Here is a 21,428-nt window from a genome sequence, read left to right as displayed (position 1 = left end):
ACGCGCACTCGGGGGGGCTCCGGCGCGTGGGGACGCCGGGGGAAGGGCCCCGCAACGGCTCCGCCCCCTGCGCGTGCGCGGGTCACGTGGGGCGCGGCCGGCGGCAACGGCGGCGGCGGCGGCGGCGGTGACGGGGTTGCCGGTGGCGACGGGGGCGGCGGCCGCGCGGCTCTGGCGGGACCGGCTCGGGACTGCGCCGCCTCTGCAGGTACCGCGCCCCGCGCCCCCCGCCCCCGCCCCCGCCCCGCCCCGGCCCCGCCTGCTCCGCCTCGGCCGCCCTGCCCGGTGCGCCCCGCCACGCCCCCGGGACCCTGCCCCTCCGCGCCCTGCGCACCGGGGACCCCCGACCCCGTCGGCCCCCGCCCCGCGGCGCCCCTGCCGGACTGCACCGGGCGTTGCGCCCCCGGGACCCCGTGCTCCGGGTCGGCCCCCCCCCCCCCCCGGGACCCGGCGGCCCTGGGCCCCACCCCCGACCCCGACCCCGGCCCGGGCTCCCGGGAGGCCCCGAGCCGCCCCTTTGTCTGCGCCGCTCGGCTCTCCTTTCTAAAGCGCTGGGTCGGGGTGGGATGTGTCGTCTTTGTTCCGAACGAGGGAGCGCTGCGGGAAGGGCGCCCCGGCCCCCGAAGCCCCGCGGCGTGCTGCGGCGGGGGCAGGGGCTCGGCAGCCCGGAGCAGCGCGCAGCCCGCCGCCCCAGCCCGCCCCAGCCCTGCAGCCCCGGAGCCCCGCAGCCCCGCAGCCCCGCAGCCCCGCAGCCCTGCTGGTGCTGGAGCCCGGATCCCTCCCCGGGGCGGGGGGCTCCATGGGCGGTAGCCCGGGCTCTGGACTCGGTGGACCTTGGTCCTGGGTACTGCTCGTCTCTGTCGGCCTCAGTTTCCCCCGCTGCGAACGGGATGGCTGTAACTGCCTCCTAAGGTGGGTGGGAGGACTGGAGGGCGTCGGGAGGAAGCGCTCGGGGGTCTGTGGCCGAGCTCTCACCCTGACCGCCGCACAGAAGCCGGCGGGAGCGGCTAGTGGAGCTCCGAGGTCTCCGTGCTGTGTGTAGGGCTTCGTTTGATTTTAGGTAAGCACAGAGGTGAAGGGACTTCACCTTCACCCAAAACACAGCTCTTAGGTGGGAAGCCTGGATCAGACTCCAGGAAGTCTATTTTCAGAGTCTGTGGTTTAGTCACTACAGTAATATTCCAGGGGCATGGAGTCCAACAAATCATTTAAGTAGATTTTAAGAATTGATGTAAAATTTTTAAAAAACATAAAATTCACCATCTTATCTATTTAGAAGTGTGCCCTTCATAGCAGCATATTCGCCATGTGCAGTGGTTCCCATCATCCCAGAAAAAACTCCTACCCCGTTAGCATATTCATTATGTGCGAGGATGATTTCCCATCCTCCCAGAAAAAAAAAACAAAAAAAAAAACTACCCCATTAGCAGGCACTCCCCATGCCCGCTGTACCTGTGCTCCGGCACCCCCAGTCTCCTTTCTGGCTCTGGATTTGCCTTATCTGGGCAGTTCATGTAGATTGGATCATACAGTACATAGCCTTTTGTGTTTGGCTTCTTTTGCTGAGTGTGGTGGTTTCCAGGTCCATCTGTAGCAGTGTGCATCCTGCTTAATTCTTTTTATTGCTGACTGATACTCCATTACGTGGACAGATTGCGTTTTGTTTACCATTTGTCTGTTGACATTTTGTTCCCGTGTTTTAGCTCTTGTGAATAGTGCTGCTGGGGATATGGCTGTATAAGTTTTTGTGTGGGTATAAGTTGTCTTGGGTGTATACCTAGGAGTGGATGCCGTTGTTATTTCAATTCCTACTGTACAAATGGAGACCTGAAACGCAGGCCTGTTGGATCTCAGGTGGAGAACTCCCATGTTTTGCTCTTTCCGCTGAGCTCCCCGTCAATTCAGGTTAGCCGTATCCCAAAAATTGGCAAAGGAGGGAAAGGAAATTCCAGAATGTCACGATACACCAATAATAACTTCATCAAAGTGCTGACACAAAGTTTGAGGAGCTCCTTAAATTTTTTCTCAAGAGTGAAATTTGAGCTTTGAACACAAAGCAGTATTTGCTTCTATTTACTAAACAGATATTATATATGCAGTCTTGTACCAGCTGCTGAGGAGGAATATTAAGGTGGGTGTGATCCTAGCCTCACACCATTGCAGAGCCACAGGAAGATTAAAGACTTAAATCTGAAGAGCAAAATTGTGAAAAGTTTGAGAAAATAATATAGGAAGATACCTTTATGTCCTGGGGCTAGGAGGGGATTTCTGAAGTGGAGCATAACAAAGCACAAAGCATATGGGGGAAAGACTAATACACTTGGCTGCATTAAAATCAAGAGTTCAACTCATCAGAAGCACTATAAAGAGACCAAACATAGAGAACCAGTATCTAGAGCATAGACTGAAAAGGAAGATAACACAGTAGAAGTAAGGGCAAAAGCTAGAAACAGATATTTCACAGACAAGGAGCCACAAACACAGAAGCATCACAAGGATGTAGTCACCCTTATCAGTAATCAGAAAATGTAAGTTAAAACCACAGTCAGCCCCTGGTTCAAGACACCCTGTGGGCAGGTGAACTGACAGAGCCAGCCACACAGGGAAGGGGTACTGTGAACTCACACTGGCTGATGGTGGGCGTGGGGATTGGCCTAGCAGCTTGGGCAGGGCCTGCTTGAACACATGGACACCCTGTGGCACAGCAATCAGCCTCAGGCATACCCCTTCAATGGACTCTGGCACTAGGGTGCAGGTGATGTGTGCAAGAGTGCACATGGCAGCTCTGTTCATAATTGTAAACTAAAAGCCAAAATACTCCCAACCCAAATGCGTATTGGCAATAGAATGGATGCACGAATCGTGGCATGTTTGTATGGTGACAGAGGGTGCAGCAGTAAAAGTATATGACCCACAGCCTCCAGGAGCCGTGGATGAGTCTCGAAAACAATATTGAGTTAAAGAAACAAGTTATCAAAGAACAAACGTGCTGGGATTCTTTTATATAAGGTCCCAAGCCAGCAAAACTGAACACTTTCTTTCAGAATCTCTGCTGAGGTAATTGTACAACTGTTTTTTTAAAAAGGGCAAGGGAATGATGTCAGAATTGAGGAGAGTGGTAGCCTCCAGGGCGGCAAAAGGCGATGATATGGTCAGGGAAGAAGCTATGGGGCTTCTAAATGGGTGTTGTTTTGTTATTCTTTGAACTACGCATAATAGCTTGTATGACTTCCGTGTGTCTTTTTCAGTTCTTTTCAAGTTACAGAAAAACTAGTTTTAGATACATCTCCTGCCCTTTAGAGGCTTGTGCTCTAGTTGGGGAACCAAGAGACAAAGGAAACAGCTAAGCAGAACACAGCAGTGCAGCAAGAGTCGCATGGGTCAGACAGACAGACACACACTCAGGGAGAGGGGAGGGGCTTGGGGTAGTAGCCTAGGAAGGAGTGGGAAGAGATGCAGGGCTCCCATTCATCCCAGGCCTGGCGTGTCGCTGGCACTGATCAGTAAGCCCTGACATTGAATTGAGAGTCAAGCTGGTCTTGGGAGGACAGACAGGATTTGAGTGCTAAGAGCAAGACAGATGCAGACCCTGTGAAAAAAAGTAAGATCCCTATGAAAACATATTAACGAGAATGAAGTCCACAGGCCTGGAGCCTTACTGAAAGGCTGCACAGTGCTGGCTATGGCTGAGGATGGGGAGGACCACCTCAGGCCTGCCCCATTCCATGGAAGGTCAGAGGACTCTCTCAGGCTGTTTGTGGCTCCTGAGAACACTAGAATGTTTTGGCTTAAGGGATGTGCAGGATTTGCAACTTGTCTCTGTACTGTCCTAAAAACTAGACTGATAGTCTCTCTGTCTTTCAGTCCATCCATCCATCTATCCATTCATCTATCTTATTTTCCTATTGTTGCTGTAACAAATTACCACAAACTTAGTGGTTTAAAACTGCAGATTTATTCTCTTACAGTTCTGGAGGTCAGAAATCTGAGATCAGCCTGGTTAGCTAAAGTCAGGGTGTCAGCAAGGCTGTGTCACTCCTGGATGCTCTGGGGAATCTGTTTCCTGCCTTTGCCAGATGCTAGAGGTGCCTGCATTCTAGAGGGTAAACCCTCTCCCCATCCTCAAATCCAGCAGCCTGGCATCTTTAAATTCCACTCTCTGTCTCGTTGACCTCCACTTCTTGATCACATTTCCTCTGACTCTGACCTCCTGCCCCCCTCCTCCAAGGACACGTGTGATCACAGCAGCCCACCTGGATCATCCAGGATCATCTTCTCATTTCAAGGTCCTTAGCTTAATCACATCTGCAAAGTCCTCTGCTACATAAGGTGGGGCATTTGTGAAGTGTGAGGATTAGGATGTGGACATCTCCCTGGGCTATTATTCAGCCCATTGTGCTGCCTTCACTTAGTGCTGCTTTCACTGTCTTTTCCCATCATGCTTGCTTCGTTTTCCTTGAAAACATTGTGGCCAGTCTGTCTGATATTCTTTTACTGTCAGGCCTCATTCGTTTAGATAACATGATGATGTCAGTGTTTGAGCCAAGATTTCTCCTGCCGAACTCTTGATTCATGAAGGCTTTGTATGAGATTTGCTGCCCTTTTCACTGCTGAGTTGAGCAAGCTAAACTCTGGTTTGAGAGAATGTTACAGGCCACAGGAGTGCTTTGTTTTAAAGTTTATTTATTTTATTATCTTTACACCTAACGTGGGGCTCGAACTCATGACCCTGAGATCAAGAGTCGCTCTACCAACTGAGCCAACCAGGCACCCCCATGGCAGTGCTCTGAAGAGGTGACTTTGCTCCTTGCAGTTTTGACCAAAATTTTCCACTGATACTTCTATACTTGAAATATTTCCTTTAGGGTTTGTTTGTTGTTTTTTACAGGCTTTGTTTTAGAACTGTTCGGGAGCAGGGTTAGGTTTACAGTGAAATTGAGAGAAAGGCACAGAGCTTGCCCGTATCCCCCCCCCTGCTCCCACACATCCCCTGTTGTCAACATCACTTACCAGAATGGTACCTTTTTTTGTTTTCTTTTGTTTTTTTTATCAAGGATGAACCTACGACACATCATCATCACGCGAAGTTCATAGTTTGCCTGGGGGACCTTTACGTGTTTGATGCATTAGCCCTGATGAATGTTTCCCTGTAGATGTAGAAGATGCCTAACAGACGATAGGGGACTGCTCTTTTCCTATTTTGGGCACAGTTCTGACTCTTTTCCTCCACCTGTTTTTCTTCTATTTTGTTCATTGATGATTTAGTTTTCTGTAGAGGCCAGAAAACAAAGCTTTATGATAACTTTTATGAGCAGATTGGGTAGGGACCAGAATTTTACTGTGGTTCAGTGTTGCTTTCTAAATAATGAATTTTTCTAAGTTTTAGGCTAATACCTATCTGCAGAAAAATTAACTAGTCAAACTGTCATCGCAAGTTAAACGCAGCTCAATATCTGTTCATATCTTGGTGGGCTTCTGCACCTAAGTGTATAATAAACTCCATTAAGCCTGGGTTCCGTGAGATTTCCTGGATGTTAGTGGCTTTGGGAGAAGTCTTGATTTCTTCTTTCATTAGGAAGACATTATTTTCCATCACATATTTAAGGGTGGGGAGAGGATGAAGAGGATGTGAGGAATGTCTAATGTCCTGTTGTTTTCCACTTATGGTCCATCAGGGTAGGAACAAATGTGTGAAAACGTCTGGTGTGTCTGAGAAGCAGGACAGAGGACATCACAAAACCACAGGCTCTCCATTCAGCCTTGACTTGTCTCCATCAGGAAGGACCAGGATCTCCAACCCCTCACTTCCTTGCCTGCTCCAGCACAGCCGCCCCCCTCTGCCGCTGGCCCTCTGCCACCAGCCTCCGCCTTTTACAACAGACCCCGCTCGGCTCCCTCTTTTGGCGGAAGGGATTTACACAGAGTCAGTCCACACACTTCTGTTTGGCATAAAGACCTTTCACAATCTGGCCTTCTCTCCCAACCCCCTTGCCACCCCTGGGTGCTCTTCCTGTGCCGTTATGCCTGTTGAATTGGTCAGCATTTCCCGGCAGGCCGGACCTTTTCAGTGCTGTGCCCTTGCCTCCTTTCTCCTCAGGAGTGCTTACACCTTTCCACAGTGCTCTTGTCACTTTGCACTGAATTGCTATTTCTCTTGATGAATTCTGTGTACAGAGCGATGCAGGGACTCCTGGCTTACTCGGGAAGAGTCCTCAGCATCTGACACTTGGTCATTCATTGCTTAGTTGTTCATCACTGTTTTAGTAGTTTGGTTTCCTGGGTGGACTTGCCTATAGACCAGCGACCATGCGTGTTTATACTTCTTGACAGTGTTGTATATTATTCATAAATAAGTTGATGTTTGAATTTGTCAGTCTTCTGTGAGTTGGTGGCTGTGAGTCAGGTCTCTCCATCTTGAGCTGTATCTGAAGAATGATGAGATGGCATTGTTCTTCCTCAAGGCTGTAGACCAGGCCTAGAATACTCTCAGCTCTCTGATTCTCTGTGATTTAAAAAAAAAAAAAATGTAGCCATGTCAGTATACGTTTAAGGTGTTTGCCTGTGGTGGAACTGTGATGTTAAATATCGTCATGGTACCCCTGTGCCAGGACGGTAGAGGAGAGTGTGTGGGGCAGAGCCAGGAAGCCAGGCCACTCCATGTCCAAGGCCCTTGAAACTGCTGTTCTCAGCGAGTGTCTGAAGTTGCTATGTCTTTCTGCTGAACCTGAGCAGGAGGTCCCTGGTGGGTTTTACCCATGGAGTTTCCTTCTGTAGAGGATCAGAGATTTTGGTGGTCCCCTGGCAAGTAGGGGAATGAGAAAAGCGTGCAGCTGAGAGCTGAGCTAGAGAGATTAGGTAGTGTGGCTAATGTAGCAGCTGCCTGCTTATTAGCTCCTGCTATGGGCCGCAGGCTGTGGAAGGGACTAGAAGAACAAAGAGGCATAAAGTTTGGCCTCAGCCCTGGAGCAACTCAGTCCACTGGGGTTCTTCAAAAACAGAGTGGTGTAAGACAGTGTCTAGGGTGGAAAGAAGGGGAGAGGTGTGCCAGAGGTTCCTTTCCTCTGTGCAACCTGAAAGCACCTGCCCCACCCACAGGCTAGAAGAGGCTGCTCCAAATACCACAGGACACTTCTCCCCACCACCTCTGCCAGTGGGTTAGGTGACTGCTAGATGCCTGGGCTCAGGAATAGAGGTGCCAGGGCTGCAGTAGTGTGGAAGTTCAGGTGCTCTGCAGGTGGAGCAGAAGAAGGTGGCTTGCAGAGAGAGAGAGCAGTGAGGCCCTGGGAAAGCCTGGGTGGACATGAGGGCACAAAGATGGCCTGGTCTGCTCCCCCTCCTGGACCCAGCTGCTCCTGAGCTCCCAGTGTCTGTGCAGAGCACCATCTCTCTTCCAGCTCTCAGAACTGGTTTTGTTCCGTTTGATGAAATGTCCCTTAAGAAAGAAGGTACAGGAAAAGTGGGCACATTCCAGCTGAGCCTCTCAGCAGAAGCTGTTGGTGCCTTCCTTTTTCTGAGATGAGGAAATGCTTCCCTGCCTGTACCAGGGATTCAGGGCTTCAGAATTTGTGTTTTCTTAATTTTTAAAAACTTTGGTCTTAATGTTTATATAAAGGTTTCCCAGCTGAGCTGTGAGGGGGAAAGAAGGGAATTTGTTTCATGTTGGTTTTTGTTCACAGGTTGGCCTTAAAGACAGAGCAGTGTTTTCCTGAAAACCCAGGACCGGCAGAGAGAAGGTAAGAGAAAACCAAGGTAGCTAAGGACGACAGCAGAAAAATCAGAAATCTTGTGTGTGGTCAGGCACCTCTTGCTAGAGTTTTTCCTTCACAAACGTTCAGATTCTTGGAAAAAATTGTGTTTGAAGAGGAAGAAGTTCCCTTTACACCAGTTCTCATTAGTACAAGGCCATTTCACGAGCCATGTCTGACCTGCTCCTTCTGAGTAGAACCTTGGTGCAGACTCTGGGCATAGTTAATTTTCCCACAAGTAGTGCTTTGATGACAATCCAGTAGATAGCGATACATAGGATATAAATTTGCACCAAAACAGTGTTTCAGTATCTTAGATATACACCCACCTGATTGGGAGGATAGATTTAATATTCTAAGAATTTAGATTTTTTGTTGTTGTAGTTTTGTTATTCCTAATTTTATTACACTGTGTTGGAAAACTACTAGTATATACTAGTACTAGTAATATAAAAATAGTATATTTTGAAAAAAAAAATAGTATATTTTGCATTTACTTTTCTTGTGGCTTCATATTGGATTCGTTATGACAGAAGGCACTTGTACACTTTTAAATCAGGAACTCCCCAAAGTGAAGGTTTATTTATTTTTTTAAAGATTTTATTTATTTATTCATGAGACACACACAGAGAGAGAGAGAGAGAGGCAGAGAGGCAGAGACACAGGCAGAGGGAGAAGCAGGCTCCATGCAGGGAGCCTAATGTGGGACTCGACTCGATCCTGGGACTCCAGGATCATGCCCAGGCCAAAGGCTGGCACTAAACCCCTGAGCCATCCAGGGATTCCCACAAAGTGAAGGTTTAACATGGAATTGCATTATTTTGTCCTTTCTTTCCTTTCTTTTCTTTTCTTTTCTTTTCTTTTCTTTTCTTTTCTTTTCTTTTCTTTTCTTTTCTTTTCTTTTCTTCTTTCCGGTTTTATTTATTTATTCATGAGAGACGCGGAGAGAGAGGCAGAGACACAGGCAGAGGGAGAGGCAGGCTCCCTGTGGGGAGCCTGATGTGGGACTCAATCCCAGGACGCTGGGATCACTCTCTAGCCAAAGGCAGATGCTTAACCCCTGAGCCACCCAGGTGCCCTCTTATATTCTTTCTTATAAGAAATTCCTGTTTTGGTTGTTTCTTTGGGAATCTTACAGTTACAATGCTTGAGGGACTGCAGCCATTGCGCAGCTCAGGGGCCTGCCCAGTCAGCCACCTGCCACCACGGGGACTCGGCTATGTACTGAGATGCAGAGCAAGAGCCCTTGAGAGGGGTGATGTGACACTCCTTGTTCTCTAGCATTGGGGGCCTGGAGGGGCATTCATGTACAGCAGGAAGAGAATGGAGATATTCGAGACAGATGATCCTAACTGTGAATATATTTCTAAGGATCTGGGAGCAACTCTCCCAGTGCTGTTACCTCCTGTTTGGTAGATTGATGAGGACAAGAAGGGCCTCTTTGGTCCAAACTCCATTGATCTTGATACTTCAGATTTCAGAGAATCTCAGTTGATGTGGTCCCTGAAGAGAAATTACCCCAAAGGAGCATATAATTGTTCTTATGTTATTAAGTATTTGGCTTGTGGAGTTAATAAAGTTTACAGTGTTTTCTTTTCAGAATCAGTTTTGGCGTTCCTGTCCTAGGAGGAGCGTCTCCATGAATAGAACCTCAGGATATAGCGTTTACCAGCAGGAAATGAGATGGCCCAACTTCCGTTGTTTTCTGTGCCATTTGGGGAAAACATTTCTTGAACTGAATGCCATATCAACTTACTTGGTAGTACGGTGGCTGTATATGACTTCCTATGTGAGCAATCGTGTCCTTGTTGCAGGACATTTGGGATCCTACTGCCTGTACCTCTCTTTAGTTTTCTGTCCCATTTCCTTGTGTGCTTTGCTGATTTGTAATTGGGATTACACATTCATATATGTATCAGTATCAATATATATTCACATATCTATTTTTCTCTATATTCATCAGGTTTTCCATTATTTTATGTGCCTTTTATCACAGGATGCTGTCACTCTTAGAATGTGTTCCATTTCAATGGCTAATTGGTTTTCTCCTACTTTGCTCATTTTCACTCCACAGAACTTGATTGGGCTCAGATTACACTGCAGTGGAGTGAGAGGGCGTTCAATCATTCTTCCTTCAGCTTATACCTATTTTTGCTATCATTGGAAATTTTCTTAGTTTCACAAATTTTTTTTTTCTCTTCTAATGGGATTTCTAAAGAGGGGCCATTCCCAGAAGTGTTATATATAGATTCTGGATGCAAGTCAATTTTCTTTTATGTAATAAATGCTACGTCCTTGTGTTTGTGCCTCTCAGAGCTCACTATAATTTAATTGCAGCCTCTTGTGATCCTTTCGATATCTTGTCCCTCACAGACAGCACACAGTTGGATTGGCCTCTGCGGTTCCCAGGTCTAGTCCAGGACCAAGTTCATTAGCATCAGTGGTGCCTGGCCTTTGCTTCTGCAGGGTCGTCTCTTGCACCACAGGCACACCTAGTGCGGTTCCGACAGCATTTAAAATAGTTTTGTTAGGGGTGCCTGGGTGGCTCAGTGATTGAGCTTCTGCCTTTGGCTCAGGGGATGATTCTGGGGCCCTGGGATCGAGTCCCATATCGGGCTTCCTGCATGGAGTCTGCTTCTCCCTCTGCCTATGTCTCTGCCTCTCTCTGTCTCTCATGAATAAATAATAGAATCTTTAAAAAAATAAAATAAAATAGTTTTGTTAAATGTCCTTCTCTTCCTAGGTCCAATTGTTAAACTCATCTTTGAACCCTTAGCATCTGTCACGGTGCATGGAACGTACTAGGTGCTTCATAAATGCTTGCTGTGTGGACACTTAGTTGCATTGGACTCTTTGCTCACAGTAAGGGCCAGGGCAAAGTTAGGGGTGCCCCCGGCCCCAGTAAGACGGAGGAGCGCTCACTGTGTTGTCGTTTAAGAAAACCAGTTCCTCAAGTTTGGGGAGCATCTCTTTGTGAATAAATGGTTATGTATATTATTTATACAGAATATAATTTATGTGAAAGTTTATTACAGCTGAGTTTTGCCTCAAATGTATTGTAAGCTCTTTTTGGCCAAGGCGGTATCTTAATACTGCTGCCGTTTCTTCTACTTTTTGTCTGTGTGGGTGGTAGGCCCTCTGTACTGGCTGATTATGAAGAAAGCAGAGAAGTAAACACACCTCTCAGCTGTTACATGAATTAAAAGTCTGTGTCTGTCACTGTGCCGGGTGAGGAGCTTTTTTAGGCCGCAGAGCATATTGTGTTTATCTCTGTATCCACAACATGCAGCACAGTGCCTGAATTTTAGTAGGAATTTGATAGCTCTTGGTAGTTAGGTTGACTAATCTCCTTGGAAGAAAAGGACTTCATAAGCTGCATATGTTAATGAGATTATAAATTGAGTGGATCCGTGGGTTACATGCATTTGAAACGTCACTGTTATTTAAGTGCATAATTGTTAAGCTCTGATGTCCTTAGGTGTCTTCATTTAGACTATGCATGTTCCTTTAACTTAATTAAGTAAAGAACTCCTATCTCCTTCCCCTTCCCTACAGGCTGCCATGGCTGCTGTTGACAGCTTCTACCTCTTGTATAGGGAGATCGCCAGGTCCTGCAATTGCTACATGGAAGCTCTGGCCTTGGTCGGAGCTTGGTATACGGCCAGAAAAAGCATCACTGTCATCTGTGACTTTTACAGCCTGATCAGACTGCATTTCATCCCACGCCTGGTGAGCAGAGCAGATCTGATCAAGCAGTATGGAAGATGGGCAGTCGTGAGTGGTAAGAAATGAGATTTCAATTGTTGCATATTTTAAAAACAGAATAATCTCTTCTGTTTTAAGCTGTGTTTTAAATTAGATGCCTTATTTGAGGAGTCACTGAATTCAATGTGATGTTTTCATGGGAACATAGTTCTGTTGTTATTATGTTGATGTTTTTGTACTGCCCTCCTCTGAAGGATCATCCTGTGACGTTTTGTCCTTCTTATTCTGCCCTCCTGTTCCCGGTCCTGCCTCAGCCCACCTTCCCACCTCTCATTTTTCGTTTTGCTTTGTTTTGAAATTGTCCTTAGAAACTGTCACCACTGTCAGCAGTGCTTCCCTTATTTTAGATTTCATTTTGATTTATCGTTGTTTCCCAGGAAAGTACCTCCTGGCACTTGTTCAAGCCAGATAGGAGTTTGGAAACCGTCTCCTGCCATGTCTCACCAGCAGCTTGGTGAACGGGAGACTACCTTTCCTCTACTTGTCAGGGTGTCTGAAGGAGGGTTGGATTATCATGTGTTGTGCATATTTGGATTTGACATTGTACTCGACCTAGTGATCAGGATTAGGACTGGGCTTATTTCTAGAGTGAAACTTTTCGGCGTAAACCCAGGGGAATTTAAGGTTCACTCCGAAGGTCGTGCCACTAAATGAGCATGGTTGCTCTCCCTGGCTCATATCGTAGGTGCGACCGATGGGATCGGAAGAGCCTATGCAGAAGAGCTAGCGAGCCGTGGTCTCAGTATCATCCTCATTAGTCGCAATCAAGACAAGTTGCAGATGGTTGCTAAAGACATAGCTGACACCTACAAAGTGGAAACCGAAGTTATTGTTGCAGACTTCAGCAATGGCCGCGAGATCTACGACCCGATTCGAGAAGCCTTGAAAGACAAAGACATTGGCATCTTGGTGAATAATGTCGGCGTGTTTTACCCCTACCCCCAATATTTTACTCAGGTCTCCGAGGACAAACTCTGGGACATCATAAATGTAAACATTGCTGCAGCTAGTTTGATGGTCCATATAGTGTTACCAGGGATGGTGGAGAGAAAGAAGGGCGCCGTTGTCACCATCTCTTCTGGTTCTTGCTGCAAACCAACTCCCCAGCTGGCTGCATATTCTGCTTCTAAGGTAATGTGTTCCTGATTGGAAAGTGAAGTCATAAAGCAATAGGACACTTATGTGGTTTGGTCCAGTTTGTCAAGCTCTCTGTCTCCAACTCATGTTTACTTATACTGTATTTTTTCCTGAAGTGGTAATAAGCCTTTTTTCTCCTGAATTTTCTTCCAAGTTCCTGCCCCCTAAATTAAATCTTTACTCCTGCTCTGTTTTAACAGGCTTATTTAGACCACTTCAGCAGAGCACTGCAGTATGAATATGCTTCCAAAGGAATCTTTGTACAGAGTCTAATCCCATTCTATGTGGCTACCAACATGACCTCTCCCGGCAGCTTTCTGCACAAGTGCCCATGGTTGGTGCCTTCGCCAAAAGTATATGCACATCATGCTGTTTCTACCCTTGGCATTTCAAAAAGGACCACAGGATACTGGTCCCATTCTATCCAGGTAACAGTACGCGCTCAACTCTTGTAATTAGGTTAATGCATGCTAAACCTTTCTAAATGATACATGGCAATCTGATTGAAGCCTACTGCTGAAATATGAGAATTACACATTCTGATTCTTAAACCTGACACTCGTAGTGGTTCTGGTTAAGTCCTTAAATTTTCTTCTGTGAAACTATTACTGGTATTTTAATCTGTGTGGCACCTAAGAGATGAAATATGGTGCTTATATGGTGTAAATGGCAGTAGTATAAAATACTCAGTATTCATGTGGGAATTTCAAAGTGACAAAGATTCAGAGGGTACCTGTGAATCAGCAGCCTACTTCGCAAACATAAAACCACAGACTTGGTCTGGATCTCACATAACTGTCAGGCCAGTTAATATCTCAGCATAGTCCTGGACTCATTTGTTCAAGAAGCGTAGACTTTATTGACAAGTTTACATTTCAGGTATGACAAAGATTTAGGGCTTTAGTATTTTAAAGAGTAACTTAAGTATCTGGCAATTTGATTCCGAGTATGAGGTTGTGAGCTCCTGGTTTGTTGTAACGGGCTTGTGGCAGTGTGAGTGGACGTGCAGTAGTTGAGAATTGTTGTTCGCAAGTATGCAGTCATCTCCATCACCAAGCAGATATTTTGGGGACTCTTTGCATGAAGATGATTAAATTTGCCATCACCACATAATAAATAAGAAAATCAACAATTAATTTTTACTTTTATCATAAGATTTGGCTGAAAGTTTTTCTAATAAAAGGAGCTTTATTTAAGTGGCTATTTCCAGATCCTTCATTACTAGGGAAAAGCAGAGAGACCAAAGAAGTAACTTTAGAAGCCACTGAGCATAAAGTTCCTGGAGAAGTGACGAGTGGAGGTGGCGAGGGTGGGGCTTAGAGACGGCGGATGTTTGCATTGCATTTGTAAAACACCAGCATTTTACTTTTTAATTTTTTGGTTTAAAAAGATTTATTAATTTATTTGAGAGAGAGAGAGAGCGTGCATGCATGTAGATGCAGGCGAAATCATGACCTGAGCTGAAACCAAGAGTCAGATGTTCAGCTAACTGCTAAGCCACCCAGGCACCCCAGCACCAACATTTTAAATTATAGTTCATTCACACTGATGAACTCTTCTTGAGAATGTGTATTTTTTTCTACCCAGAAAAGTCTGTTAATTTAATTCCCAGAGTAGTTTTCTGTATAAAGCTGTTAAAACTTTTCATTTTCCCTGTTTTCATTTTTATTTTCCTCAAAATATTTTCAGCATTATCACTTTTTTTTTTTCTTTCAATTTTACAGCAGTTATTTGGCCATCAATCACTGTTTTGCCTATAGCCAGATTCTCTGGCGGCTTTTCACACTGAGGCTTTCCATTTGTGATCACCATATCTTCTGAATGGAGTTTTGTCAGGTCACAAAGATCTAAATTTTGTCAGGATTTCATTGTCTGTCGATTTTTAGCATATAAGGATTTTCCTGGAGGGAGTTTGATGTGCCAAACACACTGTATAAAGCGTTATCTGTGCTTAACCCCCGTTACTCTTCCACATTACAGCCTAAGTAAGAGTGATAGCCTGTGTTACGTGTAGGATCATGGAAACACTCAATGCCTTGGATGAAGGCAGTTTGGGGAGCTTTTTAGGGAGAGATGGGTTGCAATGAGCAGGTGAGGGAGTGGACACTGCATTCTCCATAAATAAGGCTGTGTAGGTGTGGCGGCAGGTAGATTGGGTAAGAGGAGGGAGTTGGGTTTGTTAATCCATTTATGGCAGCAGAGACATGGCTGTGAGTGAGTGCTGGCAGGGAGGGGTGTGTGGAGAAGAACAGCCTAAAGATGGGAGAGAGAAAGCATGGTTCCCAGCAATGGGGGCAGGACCCAGAGCACAGTGGAGGGGCCATGGGGGAAGTCACAGAGGCCAGCAGGGGCCACTGTCTGCTGACTCCTGTGCAGTGGGGGCTTGCAGAGTGAGGAGGTTTGAAGTGAGAGTTGTCTGGGGTGGAGAGCAGCCTGCTGTACCTGTGTGAGTGACTCTTGTGGGAGCCACTGCCGGGCTGGCCTATACAGTGATTTCACAGTCTTATTGATCTACTGATCACTGCTAGGTCTGTATAAAAGGCTCTTTTTGATGAGCTTGCACAGAGGTTAGGGAGGAGGTATCTTCACTCCTTGCCTGGGCCCCAGCCCTTACAGATGTCTGCAAAAACATTGTTTCTACACAGGAGCAGTTGGAGAACTGGCCTTTTCTGCTTTCTTGGCATACATTTAATTAGATGATTAATCATCTTTGTGTTATGCTAGTTGTCTTAATGATTTGCAAGCAGGAAGTAGAAAAAAAAAGATTTGGATTTAAAACAACTATAAAAGGGTCAAATGTCTCAGCTTTAGTTGTCACCTAGTTATCAGTGTTGATTTGGAAGCCTTTCTTCTCTTTCTCAGAAGTGCAGTAGCCAGTATTGTCAGCTTCGGAACACAAAGTAAGGCTGGCAGAAAAGCTCGTAGCCTTCTGTTTGGGTTACTTGATGTGAACCAGAAACACATGGCTTTGTGTTGGGTTGAAAAAGCCATTAACTTGACAGCTTGACCAGTAAGTGTCTTGCTTATAACTCTGGGGGCTGTCCTCCTAGTGGTGGGATGATAGAGAAAGCCCCAGGAATTGGCAAGCAGGTTAGGTGTCCCTGAGCTCTCTGGATTGGCCTGCATTCTGCTCTGAATTTCTACCCACCTTAGGTGTATTTGTTCCCATAGAGTATGCGTGTGTTGCTATTGGAAAAGAGGATGTGGCACTTAGAGGAGAGGCAAACTGGTTGGCATTGTGAAGGCCCTGGGGCTACATATTGAGATGTGGCTGAGGGTCCAAGGGAGGCAGGCCAGCAGCTGTGTCAGAGGTCATGGCCCTCCTGTCCAGGCCGAGTTCCCATGCCCGTTGCCAGCCAGGATAGGAACTGTGAACCATACACCCTCACTGCAGCTTTGCTTCTACCTTTGGAATAACTCTGGCCTAAGGATCCAGCCGCAGTTTTTCCTCTCTGTCCCCATTTCTTACCTAGGCCTACCCATCCCAGTCTCTGGGAAATATACGGCATTGGCGTTTTTATTGCCAAGGCAGATCTCCAATCAGCTGAATGTGTACGTTTGCCCACTGACTTCCTCTGGCTCTGGGCCCCAAGTCTTACTGAACAGCAATCTGCACAGGGGCTGTGCCACATCAGGAGCAGAGACTGTTGGCTTTTGTTGCAGGGGAGGACAGCTCCTTTCCTAGGCCTAGATAGCTGGGTCAGGGTCTCTGAACATGCACAGAGCCTTCCAGAGCCCAAACCCAGCCCTCCCTTCCCTCCGCCCCCTCACTCACTCACTCTGCCTTTAAACAAGTAGATGAGTCACCCCTTAGTTTCTAATCTACCAGTACACAGAGGATGAAGTTCTCTCCTCTTCCATTAGCTCTTTCTACCTAGCTCTTTCCATCCTGCTCCCCAGAGTGCTGAGACTCCATTAGGATAAGCCAGAAATGCTGTGCCAGTGATGTCTCCACACGTAGCGCTGTAGGAGGCTGGCAAGATACATGCTGATGCTGGTCCCCATGCAATAGACAATGGTCGTGAATGGAAATTAAAAACCAACAGATTTCTAGGTGTTGATCCCTTCTCCGCTAAATAAATCCTGAAAAAAATGCATAACAGTCTTCCCCGTATCAACAGGGATATGTTCCCAGACACCCAGGGGATGCCAGAAGCCATACCTAGTACCGAACCCGTATAGACTATGTTTTTTTCTGTATGTACCTGTGATAAAGTTTAATTTATAAGTTAGGCACAGTAAGAGGTTAACAATGACTAATAATAAAATAGAAGAATTATAACAATGTCCTATAATAAAAGCCATGTGAATATGGTCTCTCCGAAAACACCTGTACAGTATGAAGCCGCCTTCTGGTTGTGATGACATGAGATGATAAAATGCCTGTGTGAGGAGAGGGAGTGAGGATATAACACGTTAGGCTGCTGTTGACAGGGCGGTAAATCAGGAGGATCATCTGCTTCTGGACCATGGTTGACCTTGACATGGGTACCTGAAGCTGTGGAAAGCAAACCAGGAGAGTGGGAGCACTATTGTACTTGGAAGAGGACTTCTGTAGTCTGTCCCAGGTGCCTACGTGTTTGAGTGCATCCCTACTTCCAGGGTCCTCCTAAGAGACCCTAAGCTGACTTCTTTTGTCTCTTTGCATTTAGAATCTTGTGCTTTAAAACAGAGCTCCAAGGAAGAGTATCCCAGGATATTTTCCACAAAATCCTGGCTCTTTAAAGAGGCCCAAAGTGACCTTTGTTGTGTCCCCAGAAAGTTTCCTGTGGCTCTGGACCAAATACTGAGCTCCTGTCTCTGAGGTGATGAGCCGGAGCTTCTCTGGACCCTGCAATGGAGAGCTGTGGCTGTCTATGATACTGGGACTCCCTCCTGTTCAGTGTGGCTTCCCTGGGTCTGGGTAACCTCTGTTGTTTTATTTCTGTTCAAGGCTAGAATTGTAGCACTTGCAGTGGCCTGTTCATCTCTCTCCCTTCCTCCCTCCCTCCCTTTATTTATTTTTTTATTAAAGGAAGCTTTATGCCCATTATGGGGCTCAAACTCACAACCCTGAGATCAGAGTTGTATGGTCTACTGACTTAGCTAGCCAGTCATCCCATTCACCTCCCTTCCTAACCATACGAGTAGAACTTGTGTTCAGCTCAGTCTTAGACAAACCTGTCAGCATAGTGCAGGGTTTCCTGCATCAGCAGTGTTGGCATTTGGTGTTGGATAATCCTTGTTGGGAGGCTGTCCTGGGCATCATAGAATGTTCAGCAGCACCCCAGGCGTGACAACCAGGGATGTTTCAGGACATCACTATATATCCCCCTGGGATGCCCAGGCTGTCTCCTCACATCTCAGGTCTGGGGCCTCAGGGTCCCAGGGTTTTTTTTTTTTTTTTTTTTTTTAAGATTTTATTTATGTATATCAGAGAGAGAAAGAGAGGCAGAGACACAGGCAGAGGGAGAAGCAAACTCCATGCTGGGAGCCTGATGTGGGACCCGATCCCGGGACTCCAGGATCACGCCCTGGGCCAAAGGCAGGTGCCAAACCACTGAGACACCCAAGGATCCCCATGGGTCCCAGGGTTTTTGACCTAGTTCTCTTGTTTCATTTCACCCCATCCCACCCCTCAAGCTCTAGTTTTCTCTCATGGTAGTAATCGGGGATGCACTTATCCATTTCTGCTGCTCTTTATTCCTGGAGTGGTTTTGTCCTTCTTGACCAAATGAATCTGCTATTGATCAGGTTAGATAAGGATGGAATCATATGACTGTGTGTGAGTCTGCCCAGCCTCATTAGAGAGAGGGGGTGGGCAGGGGGTGGCATGTTTGTTGTAGTCCTGTGGAGTCTGGCATAGGTGCTTGGTACAAGAGCACCTAAGGACTTTTTCTTTTTTTAATTTAATTTGATTGATGATATTTGTTGCAGTAAGTCATATACTGAAACTTACACATCTGTGCTTTGGGTTCTAACCTTATAATCTTTTTCTCTTTCATTTTTAGTTTCTTTTTGCACAGTATATGCCTGAATGGCTCTGGGTGTGGGGAGCAAATGTTCTCAATCGTTCTTTACGTAAGGAGGCCTTATCCTGCAAAGCATGAAACTGCATGATGGTCTGGGAAGTTTTGCCACCTCGTGGGAACCTGCAGTATTCTGACGTTTGGAAGAACACATTTAATTTATCTTCTGCATTTTCTTCTACTCCTGCGTATTTAGCATACTGTTGACTCCTCACTTGGAAAGCATACATAATACTTGTAGAGAATGCTGTGGAAAAACCACAAGGGCCGCATCACATGGAGGGCACAGAGCACACACCCGGGTGTGGCTAGGGCACAACACTTGATCAAGGGAACCTAAATTGTGATGCTTTTTCTCCTGTAAGCTGTCTAAAAGCCGTGTGATTTATGTTGTTCTTGGAGCTACAGCAATGACCTGTAGCATGACCTGTCAGCATTTGTAGTTTCACATGTAGTTTCTTAAGGGAAGTGATCTATTTCAGTAGATGAATTATAGTATTGGTTTTCAAATGTTCATCAGGAAAGACCATTTGAAAGTGTTATTTTATGAGTAAGATCGCTGGTGTAATTAGCAGTAGAAATCTGTGTATATCGCATTGTATAGCTCTGTTTGACTCTGTGTATGAAAATGCTGCTCTTCAAGCGATATCTCACCAGAAAGCCGTGTGTGTATGTATGTTGTGTACATCTGGGCAACTTTATTTATGGGTAAGTCATTTTTAAAAAGGTGTCTTGTTAAGGTGGCTTAACGTGGAACCTTATGGGGTCTTAAAATTCTAGCTTATTCCTTTTCGTATTATACAAGCCTACCCAATTTTGTGCTATAGGTTTGCCATGTATAATATACATTCTGTTGGTTGTTGTTGTTGGGTTTTTTTTTGGTCTGCTGTGGAATTAATTCATTCCTAGATTTGAACCTATAATGGTTGATCCTCAGTCATCTCTTGTTTTATAATTATTGTGGATAAATAGTGATTTCTCAGTCTATGACCCATTTTATAACTGAAATTTAGCCCTTTAGAGCTTGTTATATCTGGTTTTCATACACTTTTCTATGTAATATTCTCTTATAGCAGCATTAATGGAGTAAACATCAATTACTTATGGAATAGTGGTTAAAATATGGACAAATTATGTGTGTGATATGATGTATGTGTTAAAATAAGTTAGAAGCTCATTCTTGGTCAGTGTAACAAATTTATGCATCACAGCGAACACTTTTGTTGGTGTGAAGATCGTTATGCGCAATCCCCTATGATAGGGGGTTGGCATTGACGCCTACTGTGAAATAAATGTTTTTGGTTCAGATCTTCTAAAGCCACACATTTTTGAGGACCACTCTCTAGTGCTTCAGCAACTGTAAATCACTGTATGAATATGACAATATGTGCAAGTTAAGAGTTTGGGGTTTATTACTGTTACACTGATGCAGAAACTAGTAAATTGGCTGAAATCAGGACTTCTATGGAATTTTCTTCTGAGATGGTATTCTATTATGAGTTAGGCCTGAGCATACTTTTATGTCATACCCACAATTTTGTCAGTGCTGTTGCCTCAGTCTTTCCAGATCTGACTTGGACTTAGAAGATCAGTGGTTGAATTCAGAAGCTCTTCCACGTATAGACCAGGCCTTCATTACACAAAAGACCTTCCGATGTGAAAACCTGCTAGCGGTGTTACACAGCACGTGAAGCTGTTGATGAAATGAGCTTGGAGGCCTTCATTTTGTTACATGAGGCAATTTTCCCTAACCCAACAATTAACGTATGGTCATTAAGACTAGAAAAAATTTGACTTCCTGCCACAGCGACCTGAATTGTAATTGAAATGTAGTAAGAAGCAGCAACTTTGTGTAAATGCACCATATTTATATCTAAGGTGTTATGTGGCTTAGCAGTGTTGTATTTATAGGTTACATATTGAGTCACTGTTACTAAATCGCAACAGTGATGTTTTCAAATTCTTTACTTGGCAGGACGTGTAAATAAGCTGCTGGGTGCAAAGCTAGTGAAAGATCAAAACCAAAACTCTTCTTAGGTTTCCTCTGATAAAATACTTCTTCCCAGAGCTTGAGAATCATCATTGGGCCACTGTAGATGGGGTTTCTTATTAGGTATGGGGGAGATTAATAACCTTTGAAACAATCTGTGAACTGAAAACTGAATAAAAGCTGTTGCTTCTGCTTCCCGTGGAGGAGATTTTGCTCCATATATTTGTGAGAGAGATTTTTCCCCCATAGAAACAATTGCTTTAAAATTACCAAAACATTAATCCATGAACAGTTACGGTAGTAATTCATTAAAAGCTGGTAATTCAGCAAGAAGATTGCACATAACCATGTGTCTATTAATTCTCTTGAAACGACTAAGTTGATTTCTTGTTCTCATTGTCCTGATAGGTTAAGGAGATGAAAGTAGATTTCCGTCCTTAACTGGCAACTTGGAGGTTGCTGCTGGTTTTGCCATGGGCCATTTTGTCTCCTGGTGGGGAGGAAAGGTCAATTGTAATGGGTTTGACACAGTGGAGAGAAAAAGGGAGATAGCAAGGGGAGAGCTTTTTTGAGAAATTTTGTTCTGTTTTAATCTCAGTTACTCAAAATCTTGTGACATTTGGGAACCAGGGGGTTAGATGGTGTGTCCCATCTTGACATCGCGTGCCCTCCTAAACCAAGTCCAGTCTGTCCGTGTCTCTCAGTACTGGCTGGGCTGTTTACTCTTTAAAATAGTATTTAGTTTGAATATAAACTTATCTTCCCATGGAATTTGCAAAAACT

At 45.5% G+C, this 21,428-nt stretch overlaps 1 protein-coding gene across 3 annotated transcripts; it reads left to right on the top strand.

Moving 5' to 3' along the window:
• Nucleotides 1-94: 94 nt before the first annotated feature.
• On the top strand, nucleotides 95-20,848 carry HSDL1 (hydroxysteroid dehydrogenase like 1). 3 transcript variants are annotated; one of them, XM_072819460.1, is made up of 6 exons: nucleotides 95-208; nucleotides 7,677-7,733; nucleotides 11,301-11,526; nucleotides 12,196-12,641; nucleotides 12,848-13,075; nucleotides 20,214-20,848. In XM_072819460.1, exons 3-6 carry the CDS (start codon nucleotides 11,307-11,309, stop codon nucleotides 20,226-20,228), a joined length of 909 nt encoding a protein of 302 aa, XP_072675561.1. In that variant the 5' UTR covers nucleotides 95-208; nucleotides 7,677-7,733; nucleotides 11,301-11,306; the 3' UTR covers nucleotides 20,229-20,848. The 3 variants fall into 3 exon arrangements, with proteins under 3 accessions (XP_072675561.1, XP_072675559.1, XP_072675560.1); XM_072819458.1 differs by having other exon boundaries at nucleotides 97-208; nucleotides 18,638-20,848; XM_072819459.1 differs by lacking the exon at nucleotides 95-208 and adding an exon at nucleotides 907-1,060 and having other exon boundaries at nucleotides 18,638-20,848.
• The last annotated feature ends 580 nt before the right edge of the window (nucleotides 20,849-21,428 follow it).

This window comes from Canis lupus, chromosome 3 (genome assembly GCF_048164855.1).
Source record: "Canis lupus baileyi chromosome 3, mCanLup2.hap1, whole genome shotgun sequence".
In the NCBI taxonomy this organism is placed as follows: domain Eukaryota; kingdom Metazoa; phylum Chordata; class Mammalia; order Carnivora; family Canidae; genus Canis; species Canis lupus.
This window is presented reverse-complemented; position numbering and strand designations above follow the sequence as displayed.

Bases quoted from the DNA above. Each gene is read 5' to 3' on its own strand.
- HSDL1 (XM_072819458.1), top strand. From the start codon at position 11,307: ATGGCTGCTGTTGACAGCTTCTACCTCTTGTATAGGGAGATCGCCAGG. The intron at 11,527-12,195 runs GTAAGAAATGAG...CTCATATCGTAG, and splicing joins AAGATGGGCAGTCGTGAGTG to GTGCGACCGATGGGATCGGA. The intron at 13,076-18,637 runs GTAACAGTACGC...TTTCATTTTTAG, and splicing joins ACTGGTCCCATTCTATCCAG to TTTCTTTTTGCACAGTATAT.